The 19,096-nt window shown below is 47.5% G+C and overlaps 1 protein-coding gene across 4 annotated transcripts in view; it reads left to right on the top strand.

Moving 5' to 3' along the window:
* wnk3 (WNK lysine deficient protein kinase 3) overlaps positions 1–19,096 on the top strand; it is an 87,974-nt gene that overhangs the window by 50,392 nt on the left and 18,486 nt on the right. For 3 of the 4 annotated variants that reach the window (XM_063208340.1, XM_063208341.1, XM_063208343.1), the window contains exons 3-14: positions 3,815–3,987; positions 4,891–5,111; positions 7,115–7,272; positions 7,508–7,596; positions 8,336–8,555; positions 9,728–10,133; positions 11,388–11,530; positions 12,444–12,665; positions 13,933–17,766; positions 18,310–18,350; positions 18,468–18,600; positions 18,855–18,971. In XM_063208340.1, the coding sequence (XP_063064410.1) occupies positions 3,815–3,987; positions 4,891–5,111; positions 7,115–7,272; positions 7,508–7,596; positions 8,336–8,555; positions 9,728–10,133; positions 11,388–11,530; positions 12,444–12,665; positions 13,933–17,766; positions 18,310–18,350; positions 18,468–18,600; positions 18,855–18,971 (5,757 nt within the window). The remainder of the gene's footprint in view (positions 1–3,814; positions 3,988–4,890; positions 5,112–7,114; positions 7,273–7,507; positions 7,597–8,335; positions 8,556–9,727; positions 10,134–11,387; positions 11,531–12,443; positions 12,666–13,932; positions 17,767–18,309; positions 18,351–18,467; positions 18,601–18,854; positions 18,972–19,096) is intronic. The other variant, XM_063208342.1, reaches the window with a different exon arrangement.

A 19,096-nucleotide genomic window follows, 5' to 3' on the forward strand; every position in this document is an offset into this window, starting at 1 on the left:
GTGTGTGTGTGTATGTGTGTGTGTGTGTGCGTGCGTGTGTGCATGTGTGTGCCTCTGTGAAGAGCCCCGGCATGGCATTTTCCCATACCGTGTTTGAGGGCCCGATGTTTTAACAGTAAAGCTGGGTGCTTCCCACTCCGGCCCCCCTGTTTGTTTTAACTCGTGCCTGTAGCACTTGAGTTGGTATTGTTACGGCCATTGTACCGTGACCCGAGTTTAGCCTTTTCCACTTGGGTCACTTGCTCCCGACCGTAAGGGTTGCCGAGGTCACACGGCCTCAACCAGGCGTTCTGGTGGCCCAGTCGGCTGGGTGACGAAGGTGTCCTCGAGTCCGGTGACCCAGAAACACACTGCTCCTCTCACCCCACGATAACAGCAGTTTAAAGGTCCACTTGTTGTTCTACTTGTTTGTTTGTAATGAATGGCTTCAACTGGAAACGTCATGCTGATTTATTTTCGTCAGCATGTATTTTTATTCATTTCTTCTGGGAAGCACATTGTGTTGAAGATGTGTATGTGTGATGTAGATGTGCTGTATTAATAAACTTGACTTCTCTTGATTTCATTGACAACAGACAACTAAGCTTACAACTAGGGATGGTTTCGCACACCTCACCTGGTAGGTGCGTTGGAGATGACCCATAGCAGATCGCTGACCAGAAAGAAAGATAAAACTCCTGCACACTGACCATTTGACAGTTAACTTAACTCACAACGTTTTGGTCTTGTTTGACCTTGACCTGGTAAACGCAAAGTCTTGTAAGACTAAAATCATTGTGAATAAAGTTACTGTGGCATTTATTTGTTTTATAGTTGTTTTTCTGTCTGATTAACAGACAACTGACACTGGTATTGGTATATCGTGTGTTAAGTAACACCAAACATAATTTGACTCAGCAGAGTTGTAAAAGTTTCAGGATTTGTTTGGTAATGCCTACTAATTAACAGTCCATATCTGCCCTCATATCTGGGAGAGCACACCTGTGCGGGAGTCTAAACTGGGTAATCATGCAGACATTCTAAGTGGAGAAGGGTTTAGAAAAAACCTCTTACTGATGTAAACATGGGAGGATTTTATAAAGTGACCTGTTGAAAAACACCATTGTTGTTCACATTCATGTTTCCCACAAAAGAGTACATTTGCTTTGTATCATGTTCTGTGCCAAATGCTATGTGTGATTCAATTGGGACTTCCATGGGGCAGCACAGATCTCAGTAGGGAAACCAAGGGCAACGGTGACGACTAAAGAATGCCTGGTCCTCGGTAGCGAGAGGATACATTTTTAATCAATCACTGCATCCTATACGAGGAGGTATTAGTAGCTGGGCTGCTCTGATCCAGTCTTGGACTCAAGCTCCTGTTTCTTTGCTATTGGACTCGTTAGTAGTTGGATTGGACTTGTCTCTGTCTCTGCCGCTGGTCTTTCAAGTTATAGCTTTTGGTCCCAGCCGGTTCAGGTTCTCACATTATCCATCAAAGAAAGAGCATGCAATAGAGTGGAGCTTATTATCACATATTATCTTTGTTTACATGGCATATTCTCCCCAACATTCGTGTTTTTGTCTTTCATATTTGTTGCTGTATACACATATTACATGGGTTTGAGTACAGTACCGCGCTGGTCAGTAGTGGCCATGCCAGTGGCTGTCTGCTTCCATGAGCCCATGTTTGGGTGACTGATGGATCTGTCCTCAAAGTAAGAACTCCTCTCCTCTTGGTGTGCCAAGGCACGGCAGCTTACCTCCTTGCTGCACCGCACACCAGGGGCTGCTTTAGTGTGGCGGCAGATGCTGCAGAAACCTGTTTTATAGGCTAGCACTGGGTGTTGGTCTGACCAGTCAGAGAGAGAGAGAGAGAGAGAGAGAGACAGAAAGATAGAGAGAGAAAACGAGAGACAGAGAGAAAGAGAGAGAGAGCTTAGTCTTTGCCATCTGGTGGTCATGAAAAGGTATTGCATTGGCAGAAAAGGAGAAAAGGGCAAAGAAATGGAGCAAAAATGGGGGGTTAGCCCCCATGAGGCCTCTGTCTGACTGGCAGGCTTGTCTGGCCTCTCATTTGGATGCTCAATTCACATTGACTACCGTCCTGTGTCGCATCGACATGAGCTCCCCGTCAGGCTGAGCTACCAAGCCATTATAATTCACCACAGCGTCCCTAGGCGTTAGGATTAGAGATGGGGCTTTGGCTATGTTAACAGCCTATTGGTAGCTTATTTCGACAAAGCCACCTATCTCGACAGAACACCGGCTCAGTCCAGTCCAGTCCAACCAAAAAGATATTTTTTTGCTAGTGTCAGCCCCCTTGGCTCCGACAGTCCCACTGTCACCACCACCAACCCTCCCAACTATTTCTACACCCACCACCCCCACCCCACTGTGCCTGCCCAGCCCAGCCCATCCCATATGCCACAGACACAGGCACAGACACAGACGCAAGCTGCACACCGCTAATGTAAAACCTGGTGCAGTTTGGGAGGGTTACATTCTTGCAGTAAAACTGAATGGATACAATACATTTTAGCATTCCTCATCCACAGCACATTTTTTTAAAGGGGAAACTCGACTCAAATTAAAACTGCACGCACACACATACACATGCTCAATCACACACTCGCGCACACACACATGCATACCCACGTGCGTGCGCGCGCGCACACACACACACACACACACGCCCACACACACACACTCTCACACTCACGCCCTCACACTCACACACAGGGTGGATCTGTGCCTGTGGGCTTATTCGGCTTTCTCTGCTCTGCTCTGTGTGCACCAGAGAATGTGTGAGAGAGAGAGAGAGAGAGAGAGGGAGAGAGAGAGAGAGAGAGAGAGAGAGAGAGAGAGAGAGAGAGAGGGAGAGAGAGAGAGAGAGAGAGAGAGAGAGAGAGAGTTCTTCCCGTTTTATTATTTACTGTTCCCCTCACCTGGCTATTAATTCATGGCCAGATGAAGCTGTGGGCAACCGTCCTGGCGATTTACAATCCCATCGTAAATATGAAGCCTTTTCCGTCCCCTAAATCGTGACAGTTTATGGGAGGCGACGGTGGAATGAATTTTAAGACCGGAGCAGGGACACTGTCGCATAGGTTGACTTTATTTCCAGTTTTCTAGCAGTTATTTGTCCATATCATTTGCCCAGCATCATTACCAGTGAAAGACTCAGAGCTTTTACAAGTCAATGAACCAACGAGTTGATCTGACTAGAAAAGCTGTTGAGTGATCTGTGAGTTCAGTTGTGCTATTTGAAAGCAGCACGCTTAGATGATCCAGAAGATGGAAATAGAAATATTCAGTTATAAACTATTACCTGTATTTTATGTAAATGTTATTTAAGATTGTATTTTCTCAAAATTCAAGCATCACAAATTTCGAATGTGGACATATGGAATGTTGTGCATTTAGAGCTTGGAATGTGGACATATTTTGCCCCTTCCTTGTCTATTCTTTTTGACATTTTCATCATCTATGATTGTCTTTTCATGAGGATACGTATGTACTAGCTTTTTTAAAACTTTTTTCTCTGTGTTCATGATCTCTGAGTCTATCTCCTTTTTACCTTTTTGCCCGTGTCTTCATCGTCTATGCTCCTCTACTCTCCCCCTCATCAGCACTGCGGAGGGATAAGACCGCCAGCTGCAGCGTTGCATACGACTTTTCAAGATACATTATTCAACATGTTTACAAGCCTTCAGTGTTTCGAATTTAGAAGTAATAACATGAGCATAGAATAGCTTGCTCTTTTGCACTTTATTATTGTCTGTATGTTGTTGTCTGATCCTTTGTGATCCTCTCTCTCCTTGTCTCTCACCAGGACCGCAAACTGACGAAGGCGGAGCAGCAGCGCTTCAAGGAGGAGGCGGAGATGCTGAAGGGCCTGCAGCACCCCAACATCGTGCGCTTCTACGACTCCTGGGAGTCCGTACTCCGTGGCAAGAAGTGCATCGTCCTCGTCACCGAACTCATGACATCGGGGACCCTAAAGACGTAAGGCATTAGCCAGACCAAGTCTTTGTGACCCCTAAAAACTCCAGTGTACCAGTAATGTTGTAGTTGTGAATAACTATGGCAGTAATGTTGGCGAAATGAACTATGGCGTAATGGTGTGCATAAGGAGGCTATGTGAAGTAAAAAATCACTGTCACTATATAGAACACAATGTAAGACCCAACGTTCGCTCGGCACATTTTCCTGCTTTTTGTCCTTTTTTTGGCCAGCAACTCTTTGGCACAGAGAGATCATTCAAACGATTGTGGGGGTGTGTGACGGACTGAGCCATACCAATGAGCCTGGCTCTTTGCTGCCGTGGTCAGTTCGCACTGGAAACTCATAGAATGCATAGAAACTGGGGTTACAAGACAGATGGGGTAACTTCTCCCTCCCTTTCATACATAGGACTTACCTCCAAATCGAAACTTCGTCCACTCCCTCACTGTTTGGGGGAAAAAAAATCCACCTATCTCTGTCAGCAGTTGGGCAATTGGATAGTTCTGTATTAGCTTCTATTTTCAGGTCTGTGATGGAGATGTTTGACTCCAGCCAAGTCCACATCCATTGCTCTTAGACCGGTCTGCTGAATCATGGTGATCACTGCAGGCCCAGAACAGCGTGATATACGGTGCATTGTTATTATTGGCCCTGCTGGAAATGTGAGCACTTTCACAGTGACGTGTGTCAATTGGTCATCAGCCCTGGTCTCCACTTATGGGAACCTATGGAAGCCCAGGAGGTCCATTTCGCACAGACTGATCGTCTCCTCTCTTTCTTTCTCACTCTCTCTCTCTCTCTCTCTTCCTCCCACCTCCTCCTTCTCTCCCTCCTCTTCCTCTCCCTCCTCCTCTTCCTCTCCCTCCTTCTCCTCTTCATCCTCCTCCTCCTCCCCCTCTGCAGCTATCTGAAGCGCTTCAAGGTGATGAAGCCCAAGGTGTTGCGCAGCTGGTGTCGTCAGATCCTGAAGGGGCTCCACTTCCTGCACACGCGGACGCCGCCCATCGTCCACCGCGACCTCAAGTGCGATAACATCTTCATCACCGGGCCCACAGGCTCAGTCAAGATCGGAGACCTGGGCCTCGCCACGCTCATGAGGACCTCCTTCGCCAAGAGTGTTATAGGTATGTAGGGATGCGTGTGTGATAACATGTTCGTCACCAGGACGAGAGAGAGGAGGAAGAATAGGCTGATAAAAAGGAAGATCATAGAACTTGGTCTGGCCTTATGAGGACTGAGGACCTCCTTTGCCAAAAGTGTCACAACCATGCAAGTGTGTGTGTGTGTGTGTGTGTGTGTGTGTGTGTGCGCGTGCGTGCGTGCGTGCGTGCGTGCGTGCGTGCGTGCGTGCGTGCGTGCGTGCGTGCGTGTGTGTGATAACATCTTGATCATCAGGCCCATGGGGTCTCATCCCAGCCATGGTCATGACTCATGACGACGTCTTAGGCCAAGAGTGTCATCGATGAGTTTAGGGTCATGGAGGTGGATCTGGCTATTAAGCTAGTTCTGCTCTCCCTCACCCTTTGCCTTAGTGTCCACTTCTATGCATTAAGCCCACAGCTGAAGCTGCATATTTTATTTATCTGCATAGCCCAGGCTATAGACTACAGCTTATCGACTGCCGCTGATCGATAATGAATGCACAGAAATGGCCCACTTAAAATGTTCTGTCTGGTCCAATCCAGAGTAAACTACTCTGAGAGTGTTATCGGTGAGCTAATGCTAGGAGCTGATTGGTTATGAGGTTGATGATGTCAATGGGTATATTCAGCGTGTGAGTTGTTATATTATTATTATTATTATTATTATTATTATTATTATTATTTTGTCATATTATTATTATTAAGGGGGGTGACACATGTGCTTGACACACTGGATTGACACATGTGCTCTACATTTCATATTGTCATACGTAGTTAGACCATGTCAAGCAGCTAGAACCTTCTTCAGAAAGGGAACGATAGTGATGGATCTGACAGTGACGGATCTAGATACAGTGCTGCTCTCTGTTTGCCTTCGTTTTCACTGCTATGCATTAAAGTGCAAATGTCCATTTATCTACATGGCTAAAGCTATGCACTATACTACATGTTTATGGACTGCTCTCAATCGATAATCTCACACAAGTGGCCCACTTAAGTTTTTTCTGTCCGGTCCAGAGAAAACTAACTAATGGAACTATAATGCTGCCAATCATACAGAGCACACATAAAGTGATGTAATGGATAATACCATTTGATATCATATCACCATGACCAGGGCTTAAGACGGATGTGGTGGTTGGGCACAGTGGTGCAGTGCGTTAACACGTTTACGCGTTAACATAAAAAATTAATTTAGGAAAAAAACAATAAAATAAATATAAAAAAAGACAAATGTAGTTATTGAGTTAGTGCTTAGTGAGTGACAAAGTGCTGAAAGAATCTGCTCTGGTTTACTGACATTCGAGACAGTCTTTCATGTCAAATCCAAATTGTACAAAAAGGAACAAGCAAAGAAATCCAAAAAGATATAGAAGTGAACCCATCGACCATAATCAGACTAGGTATCAGACTTCAGGAAACAAGAGCACATGAAGAGCTGGTCTTATGAGTATAAAATATCCCTCTCAAGTCTCATGGTTGGAGCAAGGTCTTAGAAATGAAAAATAAATAAAAAATATTCATTATTTGTACCATGTGTGGAAATAAAATACTTTAAAAAAAACGTATATGTTATACATAACATTTGTCGTGGTATGAATTAACAGTTAAGAGATAACCAAGGTACTATGCACTTTCTACGTTTTCGTTTTTGTTGTGCATGTATGGTATACTGTACACAGTATCGTGTATAATATTCAGTAGCCTGCTTTGTAAGACCCATTACATGTCGGAGGGCTGGCACGTCGCGATGATACTTAAACAATACCGGCATATTGTCAGTGGCACATGCCCCCTCACAAGAATGCCAGATGCCTCACACCCCTCCTCTGTCTCTCCCCTTCAGGTACTCCTTAGTTGAGTTACATTTTGGTTTTATTGTACATATGTGGTACATGTTTCACGGTATATCATGTATAATTTGTCAGTAGTACCCTATGGTTCTTCTAACTGCCCTACCCCTCTCTCCTGCACCTCTCCTCCAGGCACTCCTGAGTTTATGGCTCCTGAGATGTATGAGGAACACTATGATGAGTCTGTGGATGTCTACGCCTTCGGAATGTGCATGTTGGAGATGGCCACCTCGGAATACCCGTACTCGGAATGCCAGAACGCTGCTCAAATCTACCGCAAAGTCACCAGCGTAAGGCCTCCCTCACCAAAACGAATCGTGCATGGTTAATTTTGCACTGTTCACTCTAGACTGAGAAAGTTCAATTTAATACTCTTTTAGTTGGCCCTATTCTCTCAGTATTGACTCAGCTCTGGCCAATGTGTTGACAAAGACATGATGGTTGAAAGGTTTGCTTTTTTTCTCTGTGAAAACTTGGAAGTATTTTTGACACATTGTGAAGCACTGTGTTCTTTTTCATCTACAGGGTATCAAGCCGCAGAGTTTTGACAAGGTGAACGACCCTGAGATTAAGGAAATCATCGAAGGCTGCATCCGCCAGAACAGAACAGAGCGGTGAGCCTCCCGCCTTTGAATTCTGGATGTTTTTTCCTAATGAAGCGTATCATTGAAGGGCAGGAGGAGTGAGACAACAAGATAGGGAGTCTGTCACAGTGCGTTAATAGCCGAAGGAAGACTGCAAAACAAGTGTTAGAAGTGCTGCTGTGTACCCTGTGAACCACTGAAACTATTTATGGAATTATTATTTTGTGATTGAAAAAGGTTTTTTTACTGTTGCATTTAAACTTTTCAGACACTATGTAGTGTTGTTCTTACTTTGCTATTATTGCCCTGCTTTGTCCCCAACCCTAGCTTCTGAAAACACATTATATAGCTGAGGAAACTATGTAATATTGCTATCACTCCTTGACTTTTGTGTGGCTGTGTGTTTCTCTCCTACCCTCTCGATTAAGAACTTGCTAAACCATTTTTTAAGTTTTGAAGAAACTATATTGTTTATGTAGTTATAGCCCTGTGATCAGGGCCTGTGTTCTTCAAGTGCTCCACAGAACTTTTCTTACCACATTTCTTTTACATTCCTTTCTTTTTTGTTCTGTTTTTTTTTATCTTGCCTTTTAAGCATCTCTTTAACTCCTTACTGTATATTGTTTTGTATTCTGCTTTTTAAGCATCTCTTTAACTCCTGATATTTGTATTCTGTCGTTTAATCATCTCTTGAATTCCTGATATCGTTCTATATTCTACTTTTTAAGCCACTCTTGAACTCCTGATATGGCTTTGTGTCCACTCCTAGTCTGTCCATCAAGGACCTGTTGAACCACGCCTTCTTCGGGGAGGACACGGGGGTGCGCGTGGAGCTGGCGGAGGAGGACACGGGCTGCCAGGACTGCCTGGCGCTGCGCATCTGGGTGGAGGAGCCCAAGAAACTCAAAGGAAAACACAAGGACAACGAGGCCATCGAGTTCAGCTACGACCTGGAGAACGACAGCGCCGAGGAGGTGGCCCTGGAGATGGTGAGTCAGAGTGATGGAAGGGGAGAGAGAGAGAGAGAGCAGAGAGAGAGAGATTCTGTGTGGTAGCAGTGGGCATAGTAAGGGAGAGGAGAGATGGAAGGGGTGGGGGGCGGGTGAAATAGAGCTTGGGGTTTCAGTAGGTGGGAGGTGGCACTGGAGATGGTGAGAGAGAGGAGTAAGATGGATGGGATGAAAGAGAGAGAGAGACAGAGAGAGAGAGACAGACAGACAGAGAGAGAGAGAGAGAGAGAGAGAGAGAGAGAGAGGGAGGTGTCAGTGGGCATGATTAAAGAGAGAGGAAAGGAGAGATGGAAGGAGGGGGAGTTGAGATGGTGCTAGAGATGGTCAGATGAGATCTTAAAAATATAAGAATATTACATAATTAGGCCTTTAGTGTTCTTTTTCCTTTGTCATTGTACTCTATGCTTGTGTGTGGTTTGTGCAAAGAGGGCACAGAGCTGGCAGGGAGGAGAGAGGGATGGGGAGGGAAGGAGTGGTGGCACTGGAGATGGGAGGAGAGGAGTGGGGGGTAGGGTATGTGGGAGATGACACTGAGATATGGTGAGAGAGATGAGAGAAGAGAGACAGTGAGATGGAGGGAGAGAGGGGGTGATGTGTTGGTACTGGATGTGGTGAGAGAAATGGAGTTGGGGAGAGGCAGAGAGAGAGAGATAGAGAGAGAGAGATATTTGAGCAGGGAGGGGAGATATGGGAGGAAGAGGAGAGGGTGTAGCCATCCTGTACACTGCATTTCAGCTTGTGCAGACACTGTAGCTGTCATGTAGAAATGTTTTTAAGAAATGTTTTCTTTCTGGAAATGACAAGCACATCAATGAAACAACACCAGGCCCATAGTACTGATGAAATATTGTTATAAGAGTTTGCATTGCCAGGCTAAGCATTCTGAGGATGGTGGAAAAAACTGTGAGAAGTTGAAAAGGAAATGTTGGAATTTATCATTTTCTCCTTTCAGAAATGAGTCTACTTTAACGCCTAATGCTCTATAAACTGTAAGGGTTCAGAGTTTGGCCTCCTATGTCTATACTAGACATGTCCCATAACCCAGGTCCCTGTAACCTATATTCCACTCACCCACCAATGTAACCCCCCCCCCAATCTATTTTTAACCACACTCTGCCATGTGTGCCCACCTCCCCTTCCCCATGCATCAGGTGAAATCGGGGTTCTTCCACGAGAGCGATGCCAAGCTGGTCAGCAAGTCTATCCGCGACCGGGTCACGCTCATCAAGAAGTCCCGTGAGCGGCGGCTGCAGCAGCTGCAGCATCAGTTCCCAGGAGGAGTACCCGTAGGAGGAGGTCTTAACCTGGAGGAGAGGAGAGATTCAGCCTTCACCTCCTCTTCTTACACCTGTTCTCACCCCTCCTGCCCCTCCTCCATGGGGCCTCCAGTGGCTGGTGGTGGTGCCCCCACCTCCTCCTGCGCGTTTGTCCCAGCCACTGGCGCCACTGCTGGGGGAGCCACGGCAGGCCATGGGGGCGAGGTGGCGGAGGAGCTTCCGGAGGTGGACCAGCATGTCAGGCAGCAGCAGGTCCACAGCAATGCCTCTGGCCTCACAGGTACAGTGGCATACGGACGCATTATAAACTTAATGAACTTTATCTCCATCAAGTGACTGTACATTGGACACTATGGACAACACAGCTCAACAGATTTGAAACGTTTATCAACTGTCAGTTTCTAACCAAAACACAGGATTTCCTGTTGTCGATCAGTCAAACTATTACTTGCTATCAGGGCGTGGCGTGATTTAAAGTGGGCTGGGCCAATTGGCTATTCCAACCAGAAAATCCAATGTTTTTTACAGTGGAAAATGCTAAAAATCTATTTGAATATAATGAATAAAATGGAGCATTGGTGTCATTCACTTTAGCGTACATAGTGTATATCATAGCCCAATTCAGCTCAAACTCAAAGTATTCGCTTATATCTATATCTAACCTATCTCTCACCACAAGTCATTTTCAGTTACGTGTGCTGGATTCTCATTCCCTTGTTCATATTGAGCTCGGTAGGCACACCAGCAAAAATGGTTTCATATCAGCAAGTGTACCATTCATTTCAAATGAGTGCATGGGAAGTCTACAAAAAAGTAAATTCTGAGATCAATTATTTTTGAATATAGTATGAATTTATCCATCTTATTAACTATAGTAACAGATTGCATTGAACGCATGGAAAGCAGCAGAAGTAATTGACTTTGTATGGAAGACCAAGCATCAAAATCTGCAAAAGCGGTACTAGCGTCGAGGCCGTTAAAAGCTTCAAAAGAGAAGTTGAACTTGAGCAAAAAAAAAATGTAGCAGGCGGCAGCCAGTGGAATATCTACTGCATTCCTCTACATGAGCTTCACTTGGTCGCTCTCCCTCATTGCCGCGTTCGTCGTCCATGATCTGTGCAGTCTATTGTTTTACTTCAGGTGACACAAACAACATGATTTGTCACCAAAAAATTCCAAGCGTTAGAATTGTTTTGAAGATAATCATTGACTGGTGAACTTTTCCCCATGTGCCAGTGTCTTGTCTGGTCATCCCCTACTGTAATCATTAATTAGGTGACCATGGTGTGGACTTCATTGCGGGTTTGGCTGCTGCTAACAGCAGTTGAGTTGACTGCTAAGGGACATGCAACTGACAGTAGTCTGACGCTCTTGTGGTTTCTTCTCTTATCTTTTCTTCTCTTGTCGATTCTTCTCTTCTCCTCTTCTCTTCTCTTCTTTACTCTCCTCTCCTCTCCTCTCTGTAATTCTCCTCTCATCTCCTCTCCTCTCCTCTCCTCTCCTCTCCTCTCCTCTCCTCTCCTCCATTCCTCAGAAGGGGAGCTGTCTGCAGCAAGCTGTGAGTCCTTCACCAGTGGAACGAACCAAGTGCTGCTACCGCAAGGGGAGTCTGGAACCACGTACGCACCTGTGGCTGCAGCTGCATCTGCTCAGGCCAGCTTCCCCTCCGCGGCAACTGTAAGTCATCACGTATTGCATACTACATACTACATACAGTACATACTGTACTCGTTACCCTGTAGCTCCATCAAAAATGGTCACTCATTCAATACATAGTGCACTGCTCTGTGTTGGGCACAAAAGCATGCAACATGTGCCCTACCGCAGTGTTTCCCAACGTTTTTTGTCTTGTGTACCCCCTAAGCCTTTTTGTTGTACCTGTACTCTCTCACTCATGCTCTACGTATATCCCTTCATCTATCCAAGTACAGTATGTCTTTCCTCTGTACATGTGTTACTACGTACCCCCTGAGCATGGCCGTAACTACCATTGAGGACACAGAGGTCATGTCCTAGGTACTTTTTTTTGGTAATGTAAAATTTATCTATGATGAAAATCAATATATGATCAACAATGATATATTCAGTCTTTATACGCCACCCCCATGCCATCCTCAAGGCAGTGATTAATGAAAACCAACTTAAGAGTTTGACTGAATTGTTTGAAGCGTTCTAAATGTACAGCATGCAGTACAGCATGCAGTATTTGATCTCGGTATTTGAAAATGTCTGGTTATGGCCCTGCCCCTGAGGTGTGCTCAGGTACCCCTAGCGGTACACATACCCCCGGTTGGGAAACACTGCCCTGCTGTATGTAGTGTGCTATGTTTTGAACGAGTCAATATTGCAGACATGAGCTATTACACATCATAGCAAAGAGCAGTATGCCATGGTCTGCTGTGTGTGTTGTAGCAAAGCCGTTCTGTTGTGTTTTTGTCATGTAATTACCCCTCTTACATACTCACAGGCTCTAGTCATAACAATACGCTTTTGAAGCATGTTGGTGGGCGCCTGCCATAAAAAAGGCCTATTGTGGAGTAAAAAATGACATGATTGTGCCGTAAGCATTGTTCTCTCTATTTATCATCAGGCAGTGCAGTGTGCAGGGGTTCTGTCCCACCCCCAGACGCTCCCTATTGGCTCGAGCGGCGGGGATCCAAATGTGCCTATTGGCCAGTGTGCTGGAATGTCTGGCATGTCCATTGGCCAGAGCGGTGGTGGGGCTCCAAACATGCCAGTGGCTCATAGTTTCATTCAGCCAGCCTCTATGGCCGCGCAGCTCCCACCAAGCGTACTGCAGCAGTATACTCAGGTGACCGTCTCCCTCGTGTCCAGTCTCTCTCTCTCTCTCTCTCTCTCTCTCTCTCTCTCTCTCTCTCTCTCTCTCAGGCTTTGCCTCCACCAGCCTGGTGGCTCTCACCTGTACTTGTGCATACATAATTCCATTCCTTCTTCTGCTGGACACAAATCTAGTATAGGGAGACTTATGTCGTATGTAATGTATTGTCATTTGTACAAGCATACGGCCTCAGGATGAGCAGTGCTCCTATGACTGGAGTGTGGTATTTTAGTATTTCTTCTAAGGTATACGGTTCAGAGGATCTTTCTTGGGATCCCAGTAGGCCCCCACCTCTAAGATTATTCACCAGTGTAGCAACCCAAGTTTAAAAAAAAACTTTCTTAACAACATGATTGTGTCTTTTGCATGGGGACTACATGGTATAAGGCCTTACTTACACTATATATTATGTTGTTTTTGCTATGAACAGAGGTAGCTTATTTTCCATGTTGGCAATAAGTAAGGGGAAAAGAAACCTGCCTCTTATCACAACAAAAACTGTAACATAATACTTATATGTAAGATTTTTGTTGAATGAGATCACAGTGTTTCTTGTTATGTTGTGTTTTATTTCTTTTGGTATGGACTTTGAAAAAAATGAAATGAAAGTCATGTTTACTTCTAGTCTTTAACTTGTTTGTATGTTCCTATTGTTTCTGCTTTTATTAAACTTAAGTATTTACTGATAAATTACCAAATTAGCATATTGCTATTGTAATATAAAAAATCTATGGTATTGAAAATCTGTAAAGCTGTAGACTTGCATTGCTTCCACCTGCATTGCATAGAATTAGCATACTTTACCATAGTTATTGACTCAAACTCTGGAAAATAAGCAGCCACTAATTAAAACCTGTAGCATGGACATGGTTTCCAACAAGATAATGTTCTGATACTACGTAGTTGCTATTCCAAGTTAATATTCTTACACTAGTTACTCTTTGAAATGTGCTGATGCTTTGCTGATGATTGGATTGGACCCCCTGTTACTAATGCTAACCATTCCTTTCTGTTTTCACCACAAACCTCTTTCTCTCTCTCTCTCTCTCTCTCCCTCCCTCCCTCCTCTACTTCTCTCCTCACTCATCCTCATTCCCTCCATTCCCTCCATTCTCACCACGCTGCCTCTCACACAATCACCGACCCCACCCCACCCCACCCCACCCCTCCCCACCCTCCCCACCCCCCACATCCCCCTATCCCGCCATCATCCTCCCTTAATCCACCTCCGCCCCTACAGTCCCTGCAGGCATATCCGCCTAATGTGGCTCAAATCCTCCCCTCACAGTCCATGGACCCCACCGCCACTGCCACCCCGCACACCTCCATAGTTCAGTCACAGTCCTACATCCCCCCAGTCTCGCCACAGGCTCCCATGGCCATACTCACAGCCACAGCCCCAGCCAGCGCTGCTGCCGCCGCCGCTCCCATGTCGGTGGGAGACCCCGCAGGAGTGCTCGGGGGTTCAGGAGGAGGAGGAGGAGGAGGAGGGACGGTCACACCACTGGTGCAGCAGCAGCAGACTCAGCCCATGCCCACGCCCTTTCCGCACGAAGTGCTCTCCCAGCAAACGCAGCAAGCCATAGCGCAGCAGCAGCAGCAGCAACAGCAGGCGGTGTTGGAAGCACCCACAGCCTTACTGCAGCACGCGCCTGCAGCCGTGCAGCTTCAAGCTGTTCCGGTGCAGCAGCAGATAGAACAGACGCAGAGTCAAACTCTGCCACAGACACAGACACAAGGGGCCTCAATTCAAGCTGCAAATGTAGGAACAGCGCAGCTCATGGAGCAGCAGCCTGTGATGATGCAGCAGGAACAGCCGCAGCCGCAGCAGTTGCAGCAGAACCACAGCTCAACACAGCAGCAGCAGCAGCAGCAGTCATATACAACTGCAGTTCAGCAGCAGCAGCAGCCGCAGCAAGTTCTGGCGCAGACGATTGAGCCACAGGCTCAGCAGACATACGTCATACCACACCCGGGGCTGCCAGCACCTCCACCGCAAGCCATGCTGCAGCAACAGACATCCAATGAACAACTTCAGCAGGCTGTCATACTGCAGCAGCAGCAGCATCAGGCAGAGCAACAGCAGCAACAGTCCACCCAACAGCAACAAGCTCTGTTGCTACAGCAACAGATGGAACAGCAGCAGCAGGCATTGTTGCTACAGCAACAGCAGCAACAGCAGCAGCAACAGCAAGCCTACCTTCACCAACAACAACAACAGCAACTGCAACACCAACAACAGATGGAGCAACAGCAGCTACTGCTCCAACAACAGCCACAAGCTGCAACAACGCTGCAACAACCGATGGACCAGCAAAACCAGACACAGGTTCAACAGCAGATGGTTCAACAGCAGATCGATCAACAGCAGCAAATACTTATGCAGCAGCAACAACAGCTTGAGCAACAGCAAAAGCAGGCATTGCTACAGCAACAACTGGAACAACAGCAGCAACAACAGGCCCTCCTACACCAACAGCAGCTGGAGCAACAGCAGCAAGCTCTCTTCCAGCAGCAACAGTTGGAAAAGCAGCAGCAGCAGCAGCAGGCGCTCTTGCAACAGCAGCAGCAGCAAATAGAGCAACAACAGCAAGCCGCCTTGCAACAGCAGCTTGAGCAACAGCACCAGGCTTTACTAAAACAACAGCTGGAACAACAGCAGCAGGCACTCTTGCAACAGCAGCGGGAACAGCAGCAGTTGGAGTTGCAGCAGCAGCAACAGCAGCAGGCCCTGCTGCAGCAGCAAAGAGAGCAGCAGCTGCAGCAGCAGGCTCTAATGCAGCAGCAGCAGGCCCTCTTTCAGCAGCAGAAGCTGGAGCAGCAGCAAGCGCTATTGATGCAACAGCAGGCTGAGCAGCAACAACAGCAGCAAGTTCTGTTGCAGCAACAGCAGCAGCAGCAACAACAACAAATGGAGCAGGCAGCAGCCATAGTCCAACAGCATCACAGCGGTCCACAGAGCATTGAGAAAGCAGAACCTGCACCTGCACCTGCACCTGCACCTGCACCTGTACCTGTACCGGCACAGATTGCCAGCGAACAGCAGGTGGTCATTCAGCAACAGATCGCCCAGCAATCGGCTTGTGTCTCCCAGCAGCAGCAGATGATGCCTCAGCAGCTGCATACAAGCCTCAATCAGCAGCAGCAGATCGAGCAGCAACAGCAGCAGCAGGCATTAATACAACAACAGCAACAGGCTCTTCTGTCTCAACAGCAGCAGCAGTTGCAGCAACAGCAGCTTCAGCAGCAGCAGCAACAACAACAACAGCAACTTCAGCAGCAACAACAGCAGCAGCAGCAGCAACAGCAGCATAGAACGTCGTTAGGCGAGTCCCAGATCCTTGGTGTAGTGCAGGCAACCGCAGAGGTCCCAACACAAGTGCCAGTAGCGGTTCAGGCACCCCCGGCTCAAGTGCAAGCTCAGATTCCTCTCCCGGCTGCTGTACAGCCTCAAATCCAGGCAGTACCAATGCCAGCCCACGGTGAGGCGCATGTCCAGAACCAACAAGGGGGAGCTGCTTCTTCCCAGGTACAGGTGCCTACCACCTTTGTACCCACCCAGCCGCAAGCCGTGCCTCAGACAATTCCCACTGCCGTGCCGCAGCCGCAGGTGAGCCAGCCTACTCAGGTTGTTCTCCCCCAGGCTACACAAGTGCCGGCAACCATGCAGAGTCAACTGACCATGCAGCAGCAGCAGCAGATGCAGGCTCAGGCGTTTGCTCATGCCCAGGTACTCGCTCAGATGCGGGCTCAAGTGCGGCCCATTGCCCCTATCCCGGGCCCGACGGTTCAACCGGAGCTGACGGTGACGTCCACCGTGCCGACCCAAGGTCAGGCACAGACACAGCCACAGGTCCCTGCTGTGCCGCTGTCAGCTTACTCCCAAGGGGCTCAGCCGGTGCAGTCAACCACTCAGACGGTCCAGTCCGACCTGTCTCAATCTACGACGCTACAGCCGCCGGTGGTGCAGTACCAACAGGTGATGCTTTCTCCGGGAGCCGTAGTTGCGGTGGTTACCTCGGCACCCACGGTTGGTCCTGCCTCCATGGCAACAACCCATCAATTCACACCACAGAATAGTCAGGTACACATGCAGAGCCAGGCCCAGATGCCGGTTCAGCAGGCACAGCACATACTGCAACCAGGCCAGCATCAGGCCATCAACACAGGCATGCAGCCAGTGGTACAGCCCATACCTGTAGTAGCTCCGCAGTACGAGGCTCAGCAGCAGCAACTGCAGCTGCAACAGCAGCAGTTGCAGCCACAGCCAGTTCAGTCGATGCCACAACAACAGCAGATGCACCAGACTGCTACTGCAGCACCAGTGCAGACATTCATGCAACAGCAGAAGAGTGTCCCCACACAGCAGGCCATAGTCCCACAAGATCCAAGTCAGAGTCAGCTGCCCAGACAGCCTCAGCCCATTGCACAGACAGCATCTCAGCCTCAGGCTCCCACACAGACCATGACCCCAGCCCCACCCAGGGTTCTTCCCCTGTACAGTCAGGTTGTCGCGGGCCCTCCACCACTACCTTCCCCTCAGCAGCAGGCCCCTAGGGCCCCACTGCCAGCCCACATGCATGCCCAGATGACACCCAATCAGCCACAGGCCCAATTCCACACCCACACCCAGACCCCCAACCAGGCCCAGGCGCATTCCCACACGCAGACGCACATCGTGGCCGAAGCAGCAGGAGCAGCCAATCAGACGCTGTATTCACATGTGGCCTTCCCACCTCTGCAGATACCCCAAAGTCCGACAGGTGTCCCTGCCACCTCCACAGCCACCACTACCGCCGCTGCTTACCTGCCCACCTCTGCCGTTCCTGCCCCGCACCCTACCACCTCTCTCCCTGCCCCCGAGTGCCCGGCGCCAGTTGGTGTACCTGTAACTGTGCCCTTACCTGTGCCTGTACCTGCACCCATAACTGTTCCCGTGACCCAGCTTGGGGTGATGGACATCCCCACCTCCCCGCCTCCTGTCACTGCTTTCCAGACCCTTGGCTCTAACGGTCCCTTGCAGCCCCCTACCTCTCTCGCAGAATGCGAGCCCACTCTGCTGGGTATTGCTCAGGTACAGAAGCACTCATCACCCCACCCCACCCAAACCAAACCCAAGCCTGTGGCTGACCATCCTGCCATACATACTGCACTTACATGCGCACAGTAGACACATCCAGTCACACTACATGTACAACACTACAGGTATATGTGCCCACACTCAAATGAGCAGAACAGGTGGACAGCTGGAAAAGATCCGAAGCCAAAATAGCTCTGTCAGACTTAGAGATCTCATGGTCACTTTCACAGAAGGTAGAAGATCAAAGAACATTGTATTAGATGCAAATATATCCATTACTAAATGTTTTTAACTAACTTTTCTTTGGGTTAACAAAAAACTGTTAAAATAATCAGTACTAACTAACCAGATGAACTCAAATGTTATAACCACCTTACTTGTTTTGAAATATCTTGTGGGCAATAACTTTCTGTATTATCTGGTATTGGTTAATATTACAACTTCATACTTGCTATTACAACTTACGTTTTATGGTAGAGAAATATTTATGCAACTATAATGTATGTGTACCTTTTCAATATTTGCGGTTATCAATAGGAGGCACAAGGACAGTCTGCCGGCAAGCACTCCTCATCAGGGTAGGTGCTTTGTTCAGCTACTCTCTAACTAAAATGTGCTGATCTTTCTGTCATGGCCTGTACACAAATCCTACTGGAGGTCATATTCATGTTTTATACCGTTTTTTTACCTTTTAGCTCCGCTCCAGCCAGTGGAGAAGAATCTCTCCAACTGTTGGCTAATGGGAAGCTGGATAGGTTGAAGCAGCAGAGGAGAGCGTCTTATCAGAGGCCAGACAAAACAACTCACTACCAGCTAGCCATGCTCCAGGCAAGTTGTCCCATTGAAGTTTGTGAAGATTCATTCATCCAGGTCAAGATAATTTAGTTGAAGCCAACTGAACTTCTCAGGGAAAGAGATGAAACATCTTTCAAGACCCCAAAAGAAGTCCAGTTGGCTCCAACCAAACTCTTTTGACTTGTTCCACTAAAGACTTGAGTGGATTTTAAGTATGCACTTAACCATTGTACACTAAAATACATAAATAAGACATTAAAAGTTTGCATGGAAACTTCTTCCTGTAGGTGTCCAACACTGGAGACAACATGGTGGAATGCCAGCTTGAGACTCACAGCAACAAAATGGTCACCTTCAAGTTTGACGCCGAGGGTGACGCTCCAGAAGACATCGCTGATTATATGGTGAAAAACACTTTAGTTCCCTTTATGCTCTTTATCCAGTAAAGGAACACTGCTTTGATGACATTTGTGCACAGTGGAAATATTGGAACAATTTTGCAACTGCATGCAACTGATTTTATTTACCA

Source organism: Engraulis encrasicolus, chromosome 10 (genome assembly GCF_034702125.1).
Source record: "Engraulis encrasicolus isolate BLACKSEA-1 chromosome 10, IST_EnEncr_1.0, whole genome shotgun sequence".
NCBI lineage: Eukaryota > Metazoa > Chordata > Actinopteri > Clupeiformes > Engraulidae > Engraulis > Engraulis encrasicolus.